Source organism: Arvicanthis niloticus, chromosome 3, assembly GCF_011762505.2.
Source record: "Arvicanthis niloticus isolate mArvNil1 chromosome 3, mArvNil1.pat.X, whole genome shotgun sequence".
Lineage (NCBI taxonomy): Eukaryota > Metazoa > Chordata > Mammalia > Rodentia > Muridae > Arvicanthis > Arvicanthis niloticus.
In genome coordinates this window covers 85,670,606-85,694,648 of record NC_047660.1, presented here as the reverse complement: position 1 = coordinate 85,694,648, position 24,043 = coordinate 85,670,606, and the positions used below count along the sequence as shown (strand labels likewise).

The window sequence follows — 24,043 nt, the reverse complement described above, 5'->3', positions numbered from 1 at the left end:
CATATTACACCTGCACTCAGGGAACAGAAAAAGGTGGATGCTGGTGTTTAGTTTGCTTTCCCCATTATATTCAAGCTAGAACCTTAATCAGTAGAATGGTGCTGTTGACATTTAGAATGGGGTTTTCTCACCTCGAAGAACTAAGTCTAGAGACATCATCACAGACATGCCCAGAGATTTGTCGAGTCTAGAACTTGACAAATTGATAATAGATATAAGCAATCATGCCATGAGGTCTAGTTAAAGAAATACAGACTTTGAACAAAGACTTGGGTTTACCTCATGGCCAGCACTGTTAACTCTCCTACTGATCTACAGGTCAGTAACTCCAGTCTGTATAGAACTATAATTCCTGCTGCATAGTAAGTGGGAGGAGGAGAAGCTGTCAGGGAAGAAGAGAGTTAACCAAGCTCTGCTGAGTGCTTGGTACATCAACTGGCCTAGTGACTGGTAACCATAGTGATGATGATACTGATAAAGGGGATGGAAGGATGAGTACCTCCATGGATAATTTGTTTCCTGAATCTGAGCAACCAGCAGTAGGCCTATAGAGCAGTATAAATCTTTCTAAGGCTATTGGTACTTTAAACACCTTCATATGGTGCTTCCTCAAAATGGAAGTGAGTAGCTATCTTTTACCACACAGGTGGACTGGCACACCACTTTCCCCATGACCACCAGTTATGTGGATCATACTTTGAAGATTTGTACTCCAGAACGTAGTATACAAAATGATAGTATTAGTTCTCCTCTTCTGGATGTTTAATCAACTGGGACTCCTTGCTAGGGTTTTGCTACCAGTAGGAAAGACCTACTTATCCCATTTGTTCATCTAACTCATCACTCTTGATGGGGAGAACAGCTGCAGTTCTGAAGTCTTAGCTCTCATGGCCCTGGAAAGGTGCCTTTCTGTTTCCTGACATCTGGTGCATCTTGTCTGGGGTCTCTGCTTTACTAGTTTAGTGGTCTTGCCTTGGATGACACAGACCTGGAAGAAATGTTTTGTCCAGTTAGGGCTGGGATGAGCTCCTGATGAGAAAGAAAGAGGTTGTGCCTGGTAGAATTGCATCAACTATCAGGAGGGATGCTTCTGTTCTCATGGTTGCTTTCTCCCCTGACCTTACGTCAGCTCAGCTGACCAGGCATAGCAGGGCTGGATTAGACAGACACTGGCTGATGTGGCTCTGATGAGATGACGGTGATGCTCATGATGGGAAGACAGTAAACGTGATGTCAGTACTCTGGTAAGATCTGAGAAAGGACCCAGGAGCAGAGGGGACAGGGGTGCCCTTCTGGTTACTGAGTTTTCTTTTCAGGGTCTCAATTTGATCCACATCTTTAAATATTTTTTAACAACGTCATTAAAGTTAGATCATCAAATACATACATGGATTTTGTGTTTTGATTGCCTGATATTTCTAACTAAAGGCTTGACAGGCAATGGTGGTCCTGTGAGTGAGAATTCTCTGGTGTGGGTGGGTTGGCTTGGCCTCCACTGTCCGTTTTGAATTCTTTCTCTTTTCATGTAATCTGCAAGAGGCACTTAAAACCTTCTATACTTCCACAGAAGATGGCATAGACCCCTCTGGGGCCTGCAGGAGGAACTGAAGCCATGGAATGTCTTAGGGTTGCATTCATATGGCTCTATTATATTCTGTAACAGCAGGACCTGATGCTTTCTTGTTCCACCAGACATACACCTTCTTTTCCCACTCTAGCATCCTGGACAGGGCAGCTCACAGCAGCAACTCAGCAGTCTCAGGGGCTAATCTGCATAGACGGACTCTCCTGAGTACACTGTACGGGGTCTATAGATTCCAGATGGCTTCTCTGGGGAAGATGGACTCCCTGGGCACAGGCCCATGGATGCTAAGCCTGGCAACATAGGCAATAAGTGGTTGTGTGGCTGACCATGCATGCTGTTGGCATGTGTGACCCTTGACATGTCAACACAAAGAGAGAGAGAGAGAGAGAGAGAGAGAGAGAGAGAGAGAGAGATTGATTTACCCTAACTGTCAAGCTGTGGACACCAGCCATCAGGTAATGGACAGCAGGTCTTCCTAAAGCCACTTTCCAGGGAGGGGGAACCAACTCCAGTGCCCTACGGTTTGCCAGAGAGGCTCATCTTGCACAGGCCATGATCACTACCAAACAGGCACAGGTTTTTCCCCAGATGATCAGTCATGTAGGTATTACTTATCAGACCCATGGAGCTTCTTAAGAGGAAAGTGGCTGTGGGTATGATTTATTAATAATCACTGTTCTTGTCTTCAGCACTTCCTTTAATCAATTTATTGAGTTCTGTAATCAGGCCTTGAATCAGGCAGTGCTGAGAAGCTAAGGCTTCAGAACTGACTGGAGTTGGAGAGCAGACCTGAAGCATGCTAGGCCTGGGGAGAAAGGTAATCTTTACTTCCTTAAAGTTAGGGGCTCTCTACTCACAAGAGGACAACGCCCTCTCTCTTTCCCTTTCTCCCTCTGTCTTCCTTCCCTCATAAATAGAGTCCTCACAAGTACAATGTAGAATTCTGAGCTGATGTTTTCTGCTGGAGTCTCTGACAGTTAAAAGGAAGGAAAGTTAAACGAAGGTGTAGACTATTGAGGTGCAGACCCCTGCAGAGCCATCAGGAAGAAGGAAAATCTCTGCAAAGCCAGCATGTGAACTCACCTCCGGTCAGGGCAGGTAAAGCTCTTGGTTTTAAGGAGATCCCTTTGGCTCACCTCAGCAGGTGTCTGCCTTCACTACCTCTCCTGGGACAGCCCATGCAACTGTTTCTCACTCTCACCTCACTCTGAAGTGACTTTGAAGACTTTGGCCTCCCCCAACATTGCACTAATCCAAAACCAAAGCTGTGGTTCCAGCCCCCATTGCCATGGTAACTCAGATGCCATCACCATCCCTTCCAGAAACCTGTCCTTTCTCTACTCTGAAGTGCCTTCCTGCTCATGTCTGTCTCATCCACTGCCTCTGGCTTTGACTTCCTCTGTCCCCAGAGGTTCTCCCACTGTCTTCTCACTGGTGCCAGGTTGTCCCAGCTTCCCTCTTCCTGAGTCTTTTATTTATGAGTGTCGGACTTCTGTGTCAAGCCTCCTATGGAAGTACCATAGAAGATCTCATGTCTTTGGCCCAAGTGAGAAACTCAGTGTGAAACTCTCCCAAGCCTCCTCACTCTTCTAGGACTTCACAGCTAGCCAGTGTCACATGTTGGGGTGCTGTTGCAGTACCCCCAACTTCAATAAACAATTAATTTCTAGACTCAGCTGTTTCCTGCTCTCTCCTTTCCTTTCACCCTGCCCCACTTTACTGAATCAACTCAAATGTAATCATGCTCTCCTGGGCAACAACCTGCAGGCCTCTCCCCAATGCCTGTGCAGTGGCCGAGGGAACGCTCTGCTTCAATCTTGAATTCTTGAATTCTCCAATTAACAAGTCACATTGTACTGCTTGCAGATGTGCAAACTGAGGTCTTCAGAGGCAGCAATAGCAGCTGGAGGCTGGCAAGCAGCACAGCCTAAGACTCTTAGTTTTGCCTGGTTTCATGCCTAAGTACCAGCCTCTTTATCAAAGTACTGTGGTTCCCTAAACTTTGGCCTAAGAGTCTTGTCCTCCCTCCAAATGCAGTTATGATCTTGTGATGCACAGAGTAAACCCCACGCCTGCCCTAGACCATGAGTCACAGCACATCCACCATGACCATGTATCTTCCAACAGAACCACCTGCCCAGCTAACAACTGCTGAGCTGTCTCATGCACTCACCGTGCATTAACCGCATGCATTCACCTTGGTGCTCAGGCACCCGTCTCTACATCTGCTCAACCTAAAGCTTCCAGGGCAAAGGGCTTAGACACTGGATTTCCTGGCTGCTGAGACATCTGTAATAAGGTTACTACCCCAGGCTTATGACACTGTAGGAGTCTGATCCTCCACTCCAAGTATGGCTCCTTTAGGAGGTTCTTCAGATTCCTCCACAGAAGGTCATCCTTTTCCCACTTCACCTTTAACACTGTGAATAACAGTCTTCTGTGTGATATTGCTGTCTGTCTGCTCAGCTAGCTACTGTGCCCTGGGAGCACATGCATGTTGTATTCACCTCTGCAGCTGGAGATGACCAGAGGATGCATTTCAGTCCAAGGACTGATGGTGTGTGAGCAGAGGCTTCCCACAGTCAATAGGTCTAAAAAAGTGAATAGTCAAGATGCAGAAGAGAGCAGGTCAAAGACCAATGGGGACAAGCAGAGGCATGCGACTTTGTTACCCCGGCAAAGGAAACTGCAACAGCAGGCATCGTTTGCCCGTGCAGGCAAAGTTTATAAAGTTTGGAAGTATCATCTAACTTACTACATAGCAGAGAAGAAAACGGTTTGTGGAAACTGTACACCTTTTATAAGTCTGAAATTCTGCCTTTCCCAATAAAGAGAACCCCCAGTCTAGGGCTGGTGGTATGAAAAAGTGCTTGACCCCAGCTGAAAATGCAAACAGTCTAATAACCTGCAAAGACCCAGTCACTGCCTGTGGGAGGCAGTAGGCAGGGGACAGGCTAGCATCATACACATCAGGACACAGCCAGCACACACGGGCTGGAGGAAGCCTAAGCCTATGGACTTTCTAAGGACCACGGGGGTTTCTGGTTGTAGATGAGTCCTTGTTGGGCCTGGGTTTCCTTCAGCCTGTAGAGGGGCTTAGTGTGGGCCACAAGTTACTCACCTGGTGTGACTACTGATGCTAAGGAATTCTGAGGATGCTCAAAGATGCCTTTTAAATTGTGGGGTGCAGCAGCTCTACCTGAATTCTCTTGCATTCCTTTTCTGATCTTCATAGTCCCCTCTTCTGGTGGGTTTCAGTTTAGACACAGTTCATTCCCAGGAGGATTCTCAGGATGGCCAGATTGAGTTAGAACCGACCCTCCGGCTGCTAGAGTCTGGTTTAGAGTCTGGTCCACTCTGAACTGGAAGAACTAGAAGTACCTGGGAATTTATGTCATCCTCAGCAGGTAACCCTTGGTCAAAGCTGAGTTCCCTGGGGCTTCAGCAGAGAGCTCCTTATATGGCCTGGATCCTGCTTGAGAATCTTTCCTCTTCCCTGACTCCCTCACATCTCCACCAGCCTAAGTTCGGGACCTTTTGAAAAGACTCCAGACAGCCCAGCTGAGCAGCCATTGACCCATGTGCTGGGGTTGGGTGCCCTGCAGCAAGCCTGAGGGAAACTGTGTCTGCAGCTGTGTAAGCCCCAGAGCACTGAGCAGCAGTAGCAGCAGGAGCAGCAGGAGAGCAGAAACACAAGTGATTTATGAAAGTCGATGAGATTTTTAAAGCAGGCCTGGGAAACAGCAAGACAAATCTCAGAGCTGAATTGATTTAAAGGGTAAGTATTGAGGTCTACAGATTGATTGAGAGGAGAGGGGTGAGGTAGTGGAAGGGCACTGGGGAGGGGCCAATGGGATGTTTTTATAAAGTTAATGCGATTTGTAGCCAAGGTTGAGGGGCTCTGCCAGGGTCCTGTGCTGTCCCAGGAGTGAGCTGAAATGCTAGATGATTTATTGCATGGAGTCTCTCTCCCTCTCCTTGCCCCCCCCCCCCCATCTGTCTCAGTGTTTTTCCTGGGCTCTGTTTATACATCTGATCTTCCCTGGGTTCTTCATCTTCCCGGGCTGTGGAAAGCCAGCCAGGCCCTCACAATGGAACTCACTCTCCTGCCTGGAGAACTTGAAGGTAACTATACGTAAACCTACTCTCCAACCCACGCCAATGGAAATCTTAACGTTTGAAACAGTAATGAGCCAGCCCGGACATTCTGGCAACTTGTTTGTTTGTTTGTTTGTTTTTGAGACAGGGTTTCTCTGTGTAGCCCTGGCTGTCCTGGAACTCACTCTGTAGACCAGGCTGGCCTCAAACTCAGAAATCTGCCTGCCTCTGCCTCCCAAGTATTGGGATTAAAGGCGTGAGCCACCACTGCCCAGCCTGGCAACTTTTCATAAAGATTATTTTAAAGATTTAAAGAGGTGGTATAGAAGATTACATTCTTAAAAGTTACCCACACCTGGCTTGCTTTTCAGCGAGGCGGTGTGGTGCAGAGGCTAGGAGATACCTGGATGCTTTCTCTTTACTTCTTCCCATGCAGGTGCGCCCCAAGATTTAGCTGCACACAGTGGTCATTTTCAGTTATCCAGTTATTGAATTTAGGGATCATCTATGTGTTCAGGATGGGGAGACTAGGGGATGATGATTGCTAGGCAAAGCTAAACAGGGAACAAACAATGCTGTTATCCAGGCACACACAGAGGAAAGGGCAGCATGATGCAGGCGATGCTGAGGTCAGGGTAGGGGACAAGGCATCTGGAGGATGCAGGAGTGCCATAGCTGAGGCTGAGGAAGAAGGAGCGGGTAAAGTAGCTGCACATAGGGAGGGCCAGCAAGTGAAGGGAACTGCCCAGCAGGAGGACATGAAGAGATGGGGAGAAGAAGAGGGTCCATAACCCAGTACATCTGGTTGGTTCCTAGGCTCTTAACCCTCACCTTGGAGAAACCATTCCTGAGCCCCCATCAGGATTCTCAGTTGGACTTCTCCTACCCATAGCCTTTATCCACACTGTGCAGAAGTCAAGTGCACAGGGAGGTTGGTGATAATCCATGTGTAATTGGAGACTCAACAAACAGGAACCTAGAAAGACGGAACTACGGGTTTCTACCATGTCCTAGCTTAGTAGCTCAACAAAGCATCCCCAGACTTCCACTCATAAAAGGGAACAAATTGCCAATCCCGATCACTTCCCAGACTGGCCACGATGGAAAGAACGAGCTGCCCACCTGTGCTTAGAGAGCAGTAGTGTGTTTAGCGCTAATGCTCAGCTCTGCAGGCCGAGCCTCTTGAAGCCCGCCCCCCCCACCCCCCTTCTGAACCTTGTCTGGGAACTGCTAGCCCAGGAGCCATCAGTGCCGACTGCTTCCATTCCCACTCACCCATTCACCAAAAGCCTACAGTTGGTGAATCGATGTGACTCAATATCAATTATAAATTTTGTTTTCTGCCTGCCTACAAGCCATTAGCTCAGATCAATACGGTCTCTACTCTTGCTTCAGCCATCACTGAGGTTGTTGATGATTTCAGCAGCTGCATGCAGAGCATGGTCCCAAGCTGCCTGGGTCAGGAAGTCAAGGCAGCATTCCAGACTAGGCCTGAGCCAGTTCAGGTCCATCTTGCAAATAACTTACTGTCTTCTTCAAATTAGTTCATGGCTGATGGCTCAGGTTGTCTGGGGCCTCAAGGCCAGGCTGGTATCCCTCTGGCTTTCGTCTGGCAGTGCATTTGCCCTGAATGTCTAATGTTACAGATGTTGGTATCTTCTATGTGGGAGAGAAACCTATTTGCTTGACAGCTTGTCTGATGAATCTTGGAAAGAGAGGTGGAAGATGGAGAGGCTTGAGTCTCTAGTGTCTGACTCCTGGGCACAACAGCCTTCTCTTCTGACACATGGGTCTTGGGCAGCATCAGCCCACAGGCCAGAGGCAAGGGTAGGAATCGTATGGGAGTGTATGTCCTTGGCTTATGTTCTTAAGTACTCTGGTCCTTAAAGACCATGCATTGGTTATGGCAAGTTGGTTAGCTGCTTCCAGCCCTGCAACTGGCAGCCAGGACAGTGTGCAGATGCAGAGGAGCCTGGCTGGCTCAGGCCATCTGCTCTGAGAACAGCTCCCTGACTCTCTCATCTTTTGTGCATGATACATGGGAAGCAACACTGTTCCTTTAAAGGAACAGTGAAAATAGTGGCCTGGTCTTTGCTTGTTGCAACGTAAAATGATCCCAGAGAATCTCATAATCCAGTACTTCTCAGGGTGGACATGGAGCCTACCAGGCATGGACAGGGAAGGCTGGCCCCAGGTCATAGAAGGCACATGTGAAGTCACTTTCTGAGATACGTTTGCTCTCCAGTCATGTAAGCTCTCCAAACATCAACATTGGGTATTACTATCACTGTAAGCTTTGAAAGTGCTGGAATACTCAAATATGTATCCAACCCCAAATGCAAGTAGGAGGGGAAAGCTCCTGAGTCTGTAACATCTAAGAAGGCTATATCCATTTTCTCCCAATATATGGAAATCAATTTAAAATAGCCGTTAAAGTTTGGATTCTTCAACATAGTTCAGGTGGATGACACCAGGCCTGCTTGCACAGGCTACACAGTTTTGCATTCATGGCCAACACTGCTGGATGCTGCCTCTCATTGCCACCTGGGGAAGCAGTGGCCAATCCTAAGCTTGATTCTTATTAGCCCATGGCTTGGTGGTAGTGCCCTCCAGTAAAGCCCATCTGAGATAGCCAGGTTAAAGTGGATGACATGCCAACACCAGTGCAGAAACAGAAGGATAGGCATCTAAGGCCCCATGGGAGAGAGCAGGCACTTGGGGGGTTGGAGTCAACAGCTGCCAAGAGACCATTTACCTCCACCAGTCACAGACACAGCTGTATTCAGGAGGAGGCTGCTTGGACTTTAGGGTCCTGGATTGAAGCTCAAGATGTCATGGGTGCCCTGACTTGTGAGAAGTTAGCTCCACTCTCTCTCACCTTCTTAAGACTGACAGGAGTGAAATGAGAAATATTCATGTGAATAGACAGCTCAGACACCAGCACATTCCAAACCTCCAAGTGGTTTTCTCCTTCCATAAAAGAGAGAAGCAAGGTGATGTTGGTGTAGTGAGACCAGGGGGTCATAGCCATAAGTCCATCTATACGAAATTTAAAGTGAGTAAAGCAAAACACTTCATGGTGATAAAATCAGAAAACAGTCACCCTGGGAAAGCAAGGGAGGGACTTTCTTGAGCTAAGGAAGATACACCGTGTGTTGATCTGGATGGCAGTCATTGAGTAGACATTTAAGACTAGTGTTTTACTGTGTGTGAGTGCCTCTTTATCTTCAGGGAATAGATGGCTGCCCCAAACACCAATGCTAGTGAGACCTATAGAAACTCCATTTTCCCCTGTATGAACAGATATCTATGATAAAGTTAGTTACCTCTACTTTCCCGCCTGGCTTTTCCCTGACATACTAATTTGCTTAGTATCACCACTCTTGTGCCTTAGGGGTCATTATTCAGCAAAATAAGGATTGTTTAAATATGAGCAATGTGTAACCATGGCTACCAATCTGCTATCCGAGTGACTAATGGGGAGACAGCATTAACAGTGTGGACACACTGGACAGAAGAATAATTCATGTCCCATGTGGGATACAGTGAGAAATTGTATCATGATACAATTGAAATTGTTTACAGTGCACAATTTAAATATGTCAATTCTTTACTTCTGGGTTTTTTTTTAATTTAATTTTGAAAGATTGTTGATCCCAGGTAACAAAACACATAGAAAGGGGAACCATGTATGGAAATTATGTCTCAGTAGAAACAAACAAACAAAATAAATAAATAAACAACAAAACTCTAAACAATAGTTTAAAAATCTATTTAAAATATACTTTGAGGTCACTGAAATTCAAAGATCCTAAAATTGGGAGCTTTTATTTTCTCTAATTGTATTCCCTGGGTTTGTTCTGAGCCCTTCTGAGCTGATCTGAATGCTTCTGTTATTTCATATTAGCTCTGGAAGGCACACTTGGGGAACAGTGTATTCTCTGTGTGAGGTAGAGGATCTGGGTTTCAATGGAAGATGTATAGGCTTGGGCACTTCTGTCATCAGGGTAGAATTAGCTACCGGCAGCAGGGCCAGGGCCTGGCCTGGATGTAAGGTCACAGCCAGGTGAAAGAGACCCATGGGCTCTCTTCTCTCCTTTAGGATCCCAACCATAAGGTCTCCACATTTGATTGAACTCTGGACTGCTTCCTGTGTCCTGTTTCCTGGTTAGCCTTAACTGTCAACTTGACACAGCCTAGAGTCACCTGAGAGAAAAAGCCTCAACTGAAGAGTTGTCTGGATCAGATTGGCCTGTGGGCAAGTCTGTGGGTGATAATCTTGAGTACTTACTAATTGCTACAGGAGGTTCTAGCCCATTGTGGGTGGTTTTTGCCCTAGTTAGGTGGTCCTGGTTTATATAACAATGCTATCTAAGGATGAACAAGTCAGAGTGAACCACCAAGCAGCATTCCTTCATGGCTTCCTCTCCACTCCTTGTCTGTGAGTGAGCTCCCTGGTCAGAGGTAACAATACCTCAGGGAATAGCAAGTAGCTATGCCCTCAGTTTCCTGCCATGACTTCCTCAATGACAGATTGTGACCTGGAATTGTAAGGAGAAATAAACCCTTTCCTCTCCGCATTGCTTTTAGTTAGAGTTTTACCACAGCAACTGATTGAAACTAGAACTCTAGACCCTCTACCTACCTCAGGAATGGCTCACGTGAGCTCTCCTTGGTATAGCTCACTGAACTCTCTGGTGTCTTCCCACCCCTCGCTCAGTGAGATGCAGGCATAGCCAGATGCTGTATCACCTATCTGATTGATTATGTTTCGTTGTGGTTCCACTTTCAGACCATGAATGTGATCTCTCCTAGGAAACCCTCAGTGTATTTGTCCCACTTGGGCACTCGCGACCTGGGGCCTTTATGGGCATTTTCTGGAAAGGCACATCACTCAGAACTCAGCAATCAGAGTGGACTATGGACCCACATGATTCCCTTAAGGATGCAAACCTCCAGGATTTGGAACAGTTCCCTGGACACCTGGTATGAATCAGGTGGCTTCTCGGTTACCATTCCCTGGCAGCTCAAGGAATCCCACAAGTCTCAGGCATGACTCCAGAGCCTACATTCCTCACCTACCCTTACCCAAAGATGAAGCCATTTTCTATCTCTGTATAGTCCTGTGCTGCACAACAATAGTTTGGTCACAGAGAGACCACATGTAGTGGTGGTCTCATGATCCTATAAAGATAAAAATTCTCAAAGCTAGTAACGTGGTAACATCCATACAGTTGTACAAAACTTATTGTTCATGTATTTGTGGTGATAGACTATTGGTTAATATTGTGATCAACTGTATAAAATTAGAGGACATGCAACCATACATGGTGCATTATATTTGACAGTGACTAAAGTGCACTGTGTCATTTGCATACTTAGTATCTATATTTCTAATCATTATTTTAGAATATACTATAACTTACTTAACAAAACAGTTAACTGGGGGGTAGAGAGCACCTGGCGTTCTTGCTGAAGACCTGGGTTCAGTTCCCAGCTCTCATATGGCAGCTCATAAATGCCTGTAACTACAGGCTCAGGGATCCAGTATCCTTTTCTGGCCTCTGATTGATGTCACTGCACACATGAACTGTACATATACATATATATATACATACATACATCAATATATATATATATTATATTTATATTTTATATATATATAAAAGTTAAGTGCAAATCAGGTAGAACTCACTGGCGTTAATAAGCCCACCCATTGTAAGCTGATGTGTGTGGCTATGTTAGTTTTTGCTTGTGAATCCTTTAATGGCCAGCCCATCTATCCAGCACTATATGCTAGTTTTGAACAAAAAGTCTAGAGTACACAAAAGTTAAAACTAGAAAAAAAACCCTTATGCAACAAGGGAACAAGGAATATTCAGGTACAGTTTTAGAATGCATTTGTGTTTAAAGCTGTCAAAGCGGCTCATAAAGTTACAATTTAAAAAGTTTATAAGGTAAAAATGCCCTGACAAGCTAAAGTTATTTTACTATGGAAGAAGAAAGCCTGCTTTTCATGTAAACCCAGTGTTCGGTGATGCACAGGGTCATCCTGGGCTTCCACACTCACCCCCAGCCTCTCACTGACTCACCCAAGGACACTTCAGTCACGACCCTCTCGGTGTACCTAAGCGCCCGGTACAGCTGCGGACACTTGCCTTTCACACTATATTTTATTATAGCTTTTTGTTCTTAGACATGTGACTAGTGTACTTTACCACAATTGCCTTCAATCACATGTAAAATGTTACATAATTTTGTGACCCAGGAGCAGTAGGCCGAGGCTGTGCCATGCAGCCTAGGTGCCCACAAAGCGGCATGTGAGTATGTGATGTTGCAGAACGGTGACATAACCTAACGATGCATCACGTCCCTGTCACCTGACTATAGGTTTTCCCCCTAGCAGTTACCATATTCTTAGATGGCATTCATTTTTTGACGGTTTAATTTTTCCTTTTTAAGTGGTATCTATTGAACTATGGAAGAGGATTACACACACACACACACACACACACACACACACACATCCTCCTCATTGTTTCCACACAATTACATCATAAATGGCATTAAATCAATATATAGAACTTCCCTCATTAGTGCCCTGTGACCGTCAGTCCCCTGTGAGCTATCTCATCCCATCAGTATTTTTCTCTTTTTGGATATTGCTCCTTGTTTTCTTGGAGTTGCTCAGTTCTCTGCTACCTCTTGTTTTTCTCAACCTTAAACACTGTATCAGTCGCCTACATCCACTCTTTGCTTGTTCAAAGGCTGTAGGCACTTTCTTCAATCTCATTGCATTTTGTAACTCTATCGCTGGAGGCCTGCAGAGTGATTTACAGAGGTCTGTAAATAGTTTGGGTTAAGGACAAGCAAATGACTTAGCATTAGACAAACATGAATGTCACTTCCATGATGCTTGGTCAGGACTCTGATGATTTTCTTCCTATACTTTTCAAAACGACAGCAGAGGAACTTGATTTTAGAGTAGCCATGAGAACCGAGGAACTGCAACAAAAGTGCCTGCATCCTTGAGGAAATTTAACAAATATATGTTTGCTCTCTCGGGGGAAAAATATTCTAAGAACAAAGCCACAGAACAGCGTCCATCCCACCCAGCAGCTGTCAGACAGGCTCTCCACTCATGGGAGGTCCAGGGACTGATGCTCTTTCTGAGGAACCTAGCCACAGCTACGTCAGCCTCTGAAGAAGGGAGCCTCTTGGACAGACAGAAGTTTACCTTGAACCATTCCAAACAAGGTCAGAAGCTCGTGAGGAAAATCATGGATGGATGGATCAGTGACATAAGAACTTATAGACATCTGAACAACAACAACAAAAACAGACTACTAATATACAACTCAAGGACAATTGTGGACCGGGTAAATGTTTGTAACTCACATACAACTCAGTCAAGGGTAAGGACAGATTTTCCTAAGAACCTCAATGAGTTAAAGAGACAAGTTTCAAGCCTCCTAAGCTAATGCCTCCCCATGATCGACCGATTCATTCATTTATTCGTGCATTCAAAAATATGTTCTGAGCACTTACCAGAGACTGAGGGAGTAATGTTCAAAAAGAAAGCGGTCCCCAAACCTCACGAAGCTCTAGTCCATTGCGGGTGACATACTTAAAAGTCACTCTCAGGAATATGGAATTGTCACCTTTGGGTAGGAAAGACTGAAGAACAAAGGTGAACTGAGCAGGGGGCAGGGACTCAAATTGGAGGAGGGTGGGGAAGGATTGCCCTGGGGGGTGGGAAGAGTTGAGGAGGAGTGTGAACAGAAATTAAAGGAATGTGTGTACTTGTGCTTGTGTGCCTGTTCAAGTGCACACATGCATGTGTGTGTGTGTGAAAATGAGTGTAAGAAGTTCAGAAGGAACTCAGAGAACACAGAGAAGTGGGGAGAAGGTTAGCATAGCATATCTGAGACTCAGTGAGTGAGAAGAGTCTGGAAGTGAGCTGGGCTGTGAGGAATACTCAGACGTTTGAAGACCTGTGGGCTTTAATAAAATAAAAGGCGGTGGATATTGCGCTAAGATCCCTAGTTAGGGTGGAAAAGACAGCTGGAGAAGGGTATAATTCACATTTTGGATGACAGCTTTGGCCAGGTTAGAAGTTATGATGGCTACAGAGGACTTGGCCTGAGAGGAAGGGGATGGAAAGAGAGCATTTCTCAGACCTGTGGAGTGTGACGGCATTCATGGGTGGGCCTTAAGGAAGCTGCACCAAGACAGGCAAGACCATCAAGACAAACCCCATGACATTGGTGTTGTAGGGAGGCAGCAATCCTAGTGGGACCAGGACAAGCATCACAAAGTGTGGAGAGATGGGGATGAAGCAGACACATAGAAGGGCCTGGTCCCAGGGTTGCAGGCAGCTAGCACTCATCATGGTGTCATGGTACAAGCTGAAGAAGGAACAGAGTCAAGGGTGGAGAGTGCAAGAGTGGAGGGAGTGAAGATGGCCATGAGGGGGCAGCCTGGCCTGAGGCTCCTCCTGACTGTTCAAGGCACCCCATTACTCTGAGGGGAGGGGCCCTACCTTGTGTTTATTTTTCTATCTTAACAGATATAACTATTCCATCTGTATCAAAGAGCACATGGGCTTGTATCCTGTTGTGGACATTTGCAAATGCAACTTGGTTTTCTTCTGTGAAAGCTGGAATCTCTGTGATTGATGTTCTCCCCAAAGTGCCAGTCAGTTACGGTGTAAGCAGGTGATGATGTGCCTGGCACTTCACCTCAGCTGCTCCCAAACCTCCTGCTTCAGCACACCGCACACCTTCACTCCCCTGTCCCTGGAAGCCTGGTTCTAAGACACTTCTTAGGTAACTGACAGCCAGGCTTCTCCTGGGAAGTTCTTAATCCTGACACCTCCTCCTCCTCCCCCTAACTGATGGTGAGGACTCCCTTCAGGGTGATGGTCACCTTCACCTGTTTCTTCATGGTTGGCGTGGTTGAAACTTGCCCAAAAGTTAACCCACAGTGTGGTTTCAGAGAAGGGATCCCAGAAGCCCAGACAGCAACAGCCCAGGGAAGCAGCTTTTCAGACAGACCCCAAAGTCCTCTGACCCTGTTGTCCAGGCCTGAGTTGTTTTTTTTTTTTAAACTTTCCTAAAGAGGAATCCAGGTCTTTTTCAAGTGACACAACTCTTGGGCGAATTTCCATTTAGGTGTGGTCTGCAAGATTTTAGTTCAGATAGTGGGTGGGGGTTTTATTTTGTAAAGGCTCCTAGAGGATTACAGAGACCCCATCCTAGTCCTGCAGGCTTTAAATAAGGGTGCATTTTGGTGAAAATTCTTCCACCTGCCCCCAGTTTCTTTGAGGTGCATGAATATATATTTCTGAACATGCTGAGAGTCTAACCTGGTTCTTGGCCTGACTGTGGTCTCGGGATGCACACAATGCCTCTCCTGCCTTCAGCTCTAGCTTCATTGGTGTGAACACACACACACACACACACACACACACACACACACACACACACTGAAAATTACATGAGATGCTTCCCATTCTCACCCCAGCAGCATGCTCAGCCTCTCTCTGTCATCCTGCCCCAGATCAATACCAGGTCATTCCTCAGCTTCTAGATCAAGAATCACAGCTCCCTCTGGCCACCTCCTCACACCGGGTGACAGCAGCTTCATTTGTAAGCCACGCTCTCAGAGTGTCTGTCTCGGGATTTATGGTCAGACAGTTTTGTGGGAAAATGATTCTATATTAATGTCTGAAAAACTACACTAAAAACCTAATCCTGTCACATTTCTAACCAGATGGTACGGCCCAGTAGAGAGGGCTCGCAACCTTGGCACTGCTGGCATTTAAGTCTAGGTAATTCTGTGTGCTGAGCCTTGTCCTGGGCACCGAGGGCGTGTTTAGCAGTATCCTTAGCCACTACCTACAGGATGTCCATAGTACCCTTGGTTAGAATGGTCAACAGATGCTTCCAGACAGTTCTTAATGTTCCTGAAGGGAGGAAGACCTGCTGTTAATGGAAAGCCACGGAACTCGAATATTTAAAAGAAGTTTGGTGCAGGCAGGGAAATGGCTTACACAGTGCTTCTTGTCATTTAAATATCAAGATTTGAGTTCATATCCTGAACTCCAAGAACAAAGCCAGCCACACAAAGTGGTGTGTGTGTGTGTCTGTGTGCCGAGGGTGGGGCAAAGAGGTAGATCCCTGGTCAGCCAGTCTTGCCAAATCAGGGAGCTCAGGGTTCAGAGAGAGACCCTGTCTCAAAGATTAAAATGAAGAGTGATAGAAGAAGCCAGCTGAAGGTGACCATACAGGCGCATACTCGTGCATACGTGTGAACGCACACACACATGCACACACACATACACACACATACACACACACATGCACACACATATGCACACACACATACACATACATATGCACACACACATACACACACACATGCACATACACATAAAATTTGGGATTTCACAGACAGGCCCCTTTGCTGAAGCACTGATCTCTTTCCAGGCCAGCAAAATTTTATTCTCTCTCTCTCTCTCTCTCTCTCTCTCTCTCTCTCTCTCTCTCTCTTTCTCTCTCTCTCTCTCTAACATGAGCGTGTAGGTCATGGAAAAAATCCAGTACGCAAACTCAGAGCCAGAAAAAGGGGAAAATGAATGAGTGAGATTAACTTTAATAATAAACTTCTTTACCCCACTATAAGTATTGTCGTTTCTGCAAGTTATCAGTCTAAAATGATTTTTAATGGAGTCATTAAAAGCCTGGCCGTACTTTTCTCTTTGGTTCAGTTATATGGCAAGTACTCATTAGCCTCACGTGACTAGTGACAGTGTGTCTTCAGACAGTACAGGGAAGGAAACGGCTTGCCCGGAGGGGTCTGGCCTGGCTCACCCCTCCATCATCTTTAAAAAATGTCTCTACCTCTTAGCAGAGCCAGGCAAGTCTGTCTTTTGCTCACCAGGCTCCCAGGCTACACCATCCCAACAGCCTACAGAGGAGCCACTGAACACATTGGAAAAGTCACTCCTGCCTGCAGTATGCTAATGAAACCAGGCATCCAGGGGAAGAACAGGGATCTCCACTTCCCTCCCCCTCCCCACACAGCAGCCTCCACGGAAAACTCCCAAGTCCCATGCATCTCCAAAGACCCATCTGTGTTCCCTGTGCTTAGAAAGCGGGTTGTCCCCAAGCACCGGTCATCTGAAAAGGCTGTTCCATCTCTAAAGACAGATGTTTTCATCTGAAGTAATACTCCTGGCCAAGGAGTTGCTGCCTGGGGGAAATGCTCTGTTTGTTTTCCTGTCTAGTGCCTGGGTCCCCAGGCCACTCTGCTGGGACACAGGCTGATGGTTCAGTCTTGAACTACAGATTCCTATCTCTTAGTATCTTAGTATCTGCCCTACCCCCACATCGACTCTCCAACCATGCTGCACGGGACGGGAGGGGGAGGGGGCGGGGGCGGGAGGGTGGTGGTGGTGGTCTTGTTCTGGCACAAAGGTAGGTGTGAGACACTCCACCCCTGCCTCCCTGCTGGCTGCGGGGGAAGCTACTCCCTGCAGGTGGGCCTCAGACTTGATCCAGACTCTACAGAAGCCTGGGTATTGCTAACCCCGGGAGGCTCATTTCAACTTTTATTATTTTTCCTCCAGTTGCCACCTGTTTCCTTATAACGACAGAGCATGAAATGTAGGGTGGAGGAGCTCACCACCTACGCACTTTAAATACCTGTGCAGTAGCTGTGCGACCTCAGATCTGATGCTCACACAGCCCCCCTCAGTCTCACTGAAACTGCAGAAACATAGGCTCATGCAGACACTCACTGTCCGGAGTGACTTCCCCACCTGGTACCGGGCAGGACAGCTCCCTGAATGGCCTCGCGTTTGCCAAGGGGGGGACACTCTGTGCCTAACAATCCACAGGAAGTTGGACTTACCCCTCCTGGCTTGTCTGATCTTTGGGCTCAGCATGCTGCAGCCACCTGGCCAGACCGTCTGGGCCGATCATGCTGCCATTCGCTTCCCTTTTCTCTTCTTGGCCAGTGGCCCTTCATGCCCAGTTCCTTCGAGCCCTGGGGCCACCGGCGTCACTCCTTCGGCTCCCTCTTCTGGCTCCGTCTTGCCTTGGACTATATAAATCCTGATGCATTATTTATCCATTCCAGAATTAATTTTCATCCAAGCCGACCATTAAAGCCTCAGTGACCTTCGGTAATCAATCACCGGCCAGGGCGGGGCCCGTCTGTCTATCCAGTTCGCGCACGCGGGGCTATCCATTTCTGAGGGAGGAGGCGGGGTCTTAGGCTTCGGGGCGGGCAGATGGGCGGAGCCAGCTGCAGCCCTGTGGCTATTCCCTCCCGGCTACAGGTCCCCCAATCCTGGCTGTGTGTGCGCCAGCCAGCAGAGGCTACCAAGAGGGAGGAGGACACATAGCATCGTGGTTGGCTGGTCCAGCATATCCTAGAGTGCAAGGTTGTCAGGCAAGGGAGCGGCAAGACCCCTCCAAGCCCAGCCCAAGGGGATGGGCATCTCCGCTCCACGCCTTTCTTGGAAGGAGCTGGCATTCTGATGTTGCTCACACTATCAGAAAGAGTCCTGCTGAATGTATCAACTACCTCCTTAGTAAGGTGACAGAAAACAGTGCCTGAACGGGGTCACAAAACTTTATGGAGTTGAATAACAGATATCTGTTATGACCAGTATAATTTTAAAGGGTACATACAGGGCCGTGGTTGAGTCGCATATCAACACCCTAAAAATCACTGTACAAATGCAGTCACAACAATAGCTATGAGTTATTAGGTGCCTCCTCTGTTTCATTCCCTTACTATTGAGGAGGATGTTGTTATTAAGTGTTCACAGGAGGAAAACAAATGTCAACTGACTAGCTAGAAGTCTCTAAGTTGCCTAGTGGCCTGGCTGTCATCTGCACACAAGGCTGACTCTAAAGTCATGCTTTGTTGTTGCTGCTGCTGTTGCTGCTGCTCATTTCTGTTTTGTTTTGGCAGAGTCTCGCTAATGCAGCCCAGGCTGGCCTTGAACTCTTGACACTTCTGCCTCACTCCCTGGAGTGCTGGGTTATAGGTGTGTCCTTCCATCGCCTGGCTATAAACTTGCTTTTCTATGAAGCCAGTCTCTCAAAATATTCCTGTTCTGGCCCCTGCTTGGTAATAGCTCCCACCTTGAGAGAGGTCCATGAACTTGTTGGATTGCGACCTCTTCATTTCTGTTCTGAACACCACCACCTCATGCGTCCTCTTGACCACTGAACCCTAGACTTCAGTTATTTCAAGCTGTGTCATAATCATCCTGTCCTAGAATGTCTCCTGTCCCCGTTCCTCCATGCAGCCATCCTCAGCTTTCTTTCTTTTTAAAAAGATTTATGTATTATATTTATATATGTGTTCATCTGCATGTATGCCTGCAGGCCAGAAGAGGGCATCAGAACTCACTATAGATGGTTGTGAGCTGCCATGTGGTGGCTGGGAATTGAACCCAGGACCTCTGGAAGAGCAGACAGTGATTTTAACCTCTGAGCCATCCCTCTAGCCACCCCCACCCCACTCCCAGATATCCATGTGCTTTCAGCAGGAGGAGGGCTCCTGGGGGAGGAGAGGATTGAATATCAAGGGGCAACACTGAAGGCTGAGGTAAGTCCCACATCCAGGTTAATAGGCCCGCAGAGAGCAGGCAGTCTCAGTAAGCTCCAAGCCTGTTCTTCAAGTCTTAGCTCACTCCTCAGATGGAGGCATAGGTATCCTGACATGGCATCCAAGGCCTCTCACAGTCTGTCATGCCTTCCCCTCTGGCCTTGCTGCTGCCGAACTTGGCCATAATCTAGAGAAGTTCCTCCTGCGGTCCTCTGTATGGGTCACACGCGGTCCCTGTGTATCCCTTTCCATATGCAGCCCCTGCTCCCACTGCCTGTACCTCTGCATAGACAGTGCCCTGCCTCTGGAAACTTCCCTCACGTTGCTTCAGCTCTGCAGGCCTTGTAGGCCTTGTTCTGCTTTTAGCACATGCCTGTGAAACTCTCCTGATCCTACCAGTTGGGGAAGACACTAAGCACTTTCCCTAAGCCCTTGCACACCTTCCTAGGAATGCCCTCACTCTCCCAGACATGAGCCCCAAACTACCTCATAAAAAGCCCCATGCAGGATGCTGTGAAGAGGATGGGGAAGTAGCCTAGTGGGTAAGATATCTATCATGCAAACACAAGGACAAGAGTCTATCATTAGAATCCATGCAAATCCTGGGTGGGCATGTCAGTATGCCTGTAGTTCTAGTGCTCAGAGGTAGAGATAGGGGAGTCTGGAAACAAGCTAGTTAGCTAGACTAGTTGGCAAGCTCCGAGTTCAAGTGAGCCTGCTTCAGTTGGAGAGTGAAGACAGCCAATGGTGTGACCTCTGCCATCTACACCCAGGTGCATATATGTGTGCCCACATCCATGGGAATGCATATACATACATGTGCACTAAACACACACATGTACAACACATACACACACATACACACACATGAAATACTATGTATGGACAGATCAGGAATACCATTGTATAATAGCCCACTCCTTTAAGGCCAAGTACAACTCAGATCAGGCAAGCACAGAGCGCTCCCCCCCCCCCCCCGGAAGGATGAGAGAATATGGAGCTGGACAAATCACATGTTAACACCAGGGTCACAGGGCAAGTCCCATGGCTGGTGACAGCATCTTGAGCAATCCGGAAACCATCTGTGAGTAATACAGCCTGGCCAGTGGACCCCTGAGCCAGGCCAGCAAATGCCAGAGCCGCAGCCCAGGGCTACTCACAATTGTTTTGCTTAAGAAACCACCTCCGGGAGCTTTTCCTGTGCAGCTGCTTCCCCAGGACTTTAAGTCATTGCTCGCATTGCCTGCTTTTCTGGCCATTAGAGTCTGAGGAGCAAAACCACAGGCTCTGGGCTCAGGCTCAGACTCAGGAGGCAAGTCTGAAAGGGCAGGAGCTGATGTGATTGGGACCATGGGGTCAATGGGTGGACAGCAAAGTGGATGCTCTTTCATTCTCTTGCCCTGACTCCAGACTGTTCCTAGTCCTTCTGATGCAGAATTCACAGGCAGCAGCTGGAAGAGGCTGTGTTGTCTCACCATGGAGCAGTGGACCCCAGAAGCCTCTGGATTCTTCCAGGGCTAGAGGGTGCCTGTGAGGACAAGAACATACCTAAGGGATTTGTTAAATGTGAAGACTCTGAATAGCTTGTATTTGCACAAGCAGTGTTATTCCTCTAGGTGTAAGCTAAGATCTGCAAAGAAAGTAGCTGGTGAGCGAGCATGGCAGCCAACACTGGGAGCTGGGAGTCATCCTCCCCTGCCTCCCCCCCAATCCCCATATCCATGCTCTGCCTCACAGTGTGGCCCTTACCCCACTCCCACTGCAGCATTGTGATCCCATTGGCTCTGCCTCTCTGCCTCTCTGCCTCTCTGCCTCTCTGCCTCTCTGCCTCTCTGCCTCTCTGCCTCTCTGCCTCTCTGCCTCTCTGCCTCTCTGCCTCTCTGCCTCTCTGCCTCTCTGCCTCTCTGCCTCTCTGCCTCTCTGCCTCTCTGCCTCTCTGCCTCTCTGCCTCTCTGCCTCTCTGCCTCTCTGCCTCTCTGCCTCTCTGCCTCTCTGCCTCTCTGCCTCTCTGCCTCTCTGCCTCTCTGCCTCTCTGCCTCTCTGCCTCTCTGCCTCTCTGCCTCTCTGCCTCTCTCTCTGCCTCTCTGCCTCTCTGCCTCTGCCTCTGCGCCTCTGCCTCTGCCTCTGCACCTCTGCCTCTGCCTCTGCGCCTCTGCCTCTGCGCCTCTGCCTCTGCCTCTGTGCCTCTGCCTCTGCGCCTCTGCCTCTGCCTCTGCCTCTGCCTCTGCACCTCTGCTTCTGCCTCTGCCTCTGCCCCTCTGCCTCTGCCTCTGCCTCTGCCTCTGCCTCTGCCTCTGCCTCTGCCTCTGCCTCTGCCTCTGCCTCTGCCTCTGCCTCTGCCTCTGCCTCTGCCTCTGCCTCTGCCTCTGCCTCTGCCTCTGCCTCTGCCTCTGCCTCTGCCTCTGCCTCTGCCTCTGCCTCTGCCTCTGCCCCTCTTGTTATTCAGTGTTTTCTACGTGCTGCTGGGGAGCAGGCCTTGAAGGGTGTGAGGTGACTGAGCGGAGGAGCAGAACTCTCCAGAAACACCTGTTAAATGCACATTTGTTGATGGAATACCCGTCCATCAACACAGTCAGTCCAGAACCAGGGCATTTCCGTACTGTGGCTCTCTCCCTTGGCTGCACCCTGCAGAAGAGTCCCTGCATCCCTTACTACTGTTATTCTTAACCAGCACAGGATGCACAGCCATCCTAGGCTTACAAAATTGTGACTTCTATACAGCCAAGAGAAGAAACCACTGCCCCAAAGGCCTGGGGCAAGGCTACCTAGGGGGCTTTGCTTGCTGCTGTCCTGAGGGAGAGGTCTTCTTATGGACAGATATGGATATGTGTGTCAATCATATATCCAGCTATGTAGAACCCCATCCTCTAATGAGAAAGAAACCCCTTGCATATAGAGCCACTGGTACTGTTGCATAATCTGTGCGGCGCACAGAAGTATCCAGTAGAGGGCGTGGGGTTGGGTTTGGGCTGGACCAGCAAGCATCAAGAGTGGCAGCTAAGAGGAGGAACTTTTCTCTACGATACCAGATAGACAGTGGATCCCTGCTTCCCTTTTCCAGAAGCTTCTGGGCTTGAGATAGAAGCATGCCGTGCAAAGGCCAGTGTGGAAGCAATGCTGACCTGGCTCTCCACCGTCTGTCCCCAGCACCTCAGTTCCCTGCCAGACTGCTTAGAGTACCCTCTGTTCCCGCTGTGAGGAGGCTGCTGCCACCTCCTTAGACTGTCACTGGGCCAGGCCATCACTTCTGTCTCTCCAGCTACCTATCCAGTGGGGTCCCAGCCAGCTAGCTGGCATTAATCAATAAGGAAGCTGGTGGTCAAATTTTTAGTAAGCTTGCAAAGCCAATAGTTTAAGATGGACACCATCAGGAATTGAACAATATAAACCTGTAATTGAGTAAATTGTGTTACAAAACTTATCACTTCCTAATCTATTTGAGTCATCCGTATGGAAGTACTATATTTTCCTATTGCCATGTGAAGGAAGTAGGTCCGATGCTAAGGTTCTGTTCTCTAATTGGTTCTTGATTTGTCAGTAAAGAAAGCTGGGGCCAATTGTTGGGTGGAAAGTACAGGTAGGACTTCCAGGTCTCAGGAGGAAAAGGAAATGCAAAGGAGGAGAGAGGGGTCTTTCTGCCATGCTTTGGAGAAAGAAGAACGCAGCAATCCTGTGGGGGCCTGGAGGGAGCAGGGGCCTGTGGCCTCCACTACAGGCAGGTGGTCACGGATGTTTGGCAGGGCCTAGGTGGGGCTAGCCATTGAAGTTTAGGGCAGGTGGAGAGAAGGAGATAATAAATTGGTAAGGTCATGCTTTCCCAGGCGGGAGACAGTAACGCCCAGCAATTGTGCCAAGAAGGCAAATTGTAAAAGAACAAACTATGTCTGTGTCTTATATCTACAGATTCAAGGGAAGCTGGGAGGGCTGCTAAAAATAACGGTAGCACAAAAGGAATGCCGGTGGGGGCTGGTCGAGTGACTGGAGCAAAAGGTGGTAGCATAAAACCACCCCCAACATCCACATGGATCTCATCAGGTTCAGTGCTATTATTTGAGGAGTATTCACAGCATGGAGATCAGGCAACACCAATCCAGAGCCTAGGAATCTCCTCTCTTTTCACGTCCCTCAGATCTATGCCAGAGACCCCTAGGGACCTGCTATAAGGTAGGGAGCATGCTCCTCCTGCACAAGTGGGTATATCTCTCCCCCTTCTCTACCACACTTACTGTGTGATCCAGGCAGTGTGGGGCCCCTGCTCTGAGTGGAGAATGCCAGGTTTCTACCTGTATCAGTCCTCTCTTTACTCATGGATGCTCTGTATTTTAAAGTGCATTTCCATTTTCTGGTCAACTAGGATCAGGACACCTTAGAAGGTGGTAAGGACCATGCAGTCTGAGTCCTGAAGGCTGTGTGGAGCTGAGCTCCCACTGCTAGCCTGTTGCCAAGCTCTCACTGCTAGCTCGGAAACACCCCACATGGATTTGAAAAGCAGAAGTGAATGCCCATCATGAGGACCACTGCGTGGCTAGTCCTCTTTTTATTAACACAGTCGACTTTCCGTTGGATCTATGGTTTCATCTGTCCTTTGCTGTGAGAGTTTGAAACATCCTCCAGTGTCAGCTCCTTGTTCATCAATTCAAGTGGAGTGGATCACCCATCTACCCATCCCTGAGGCTCCAGGGACCTGGGATGTATGAGTGTGTGTGTGTGTGTGTGTGTGTGTGTGTGTGT

General features: G+C 48.0%; 1 protein-coding gene across 4 annotated transcripts in view; it reads right to left on the bottom strand.

The window, feature by feature from the left end:
• The window catches only part of Arhgap22 (Rho GTPase activating protein 22), a 155,980-nt gene that overhangs the window by 106,188 nt on the left and 25,749 nt on the right, over positions 1–24,043 (bottom strand). The window contains exon 1 of one of the 4 annotated variants that reach the window (XM_034497940.2): positions 17,600–17,778. The exons of the other annotated variants lie outside the window; for them this stretch is intronic. Coding sequence (XP_034353831.1) covers positions 17,600–17,633 — 34 coding nt within the window. The 5' untranslated portion in view covers positions 17,634–17,778. Of the gene's footprint in view, positions 1–17,599; positions 17,779–24,043 lie in introns of those variants that run through there. 4 annotated transcript variants of the gene reach the window in all.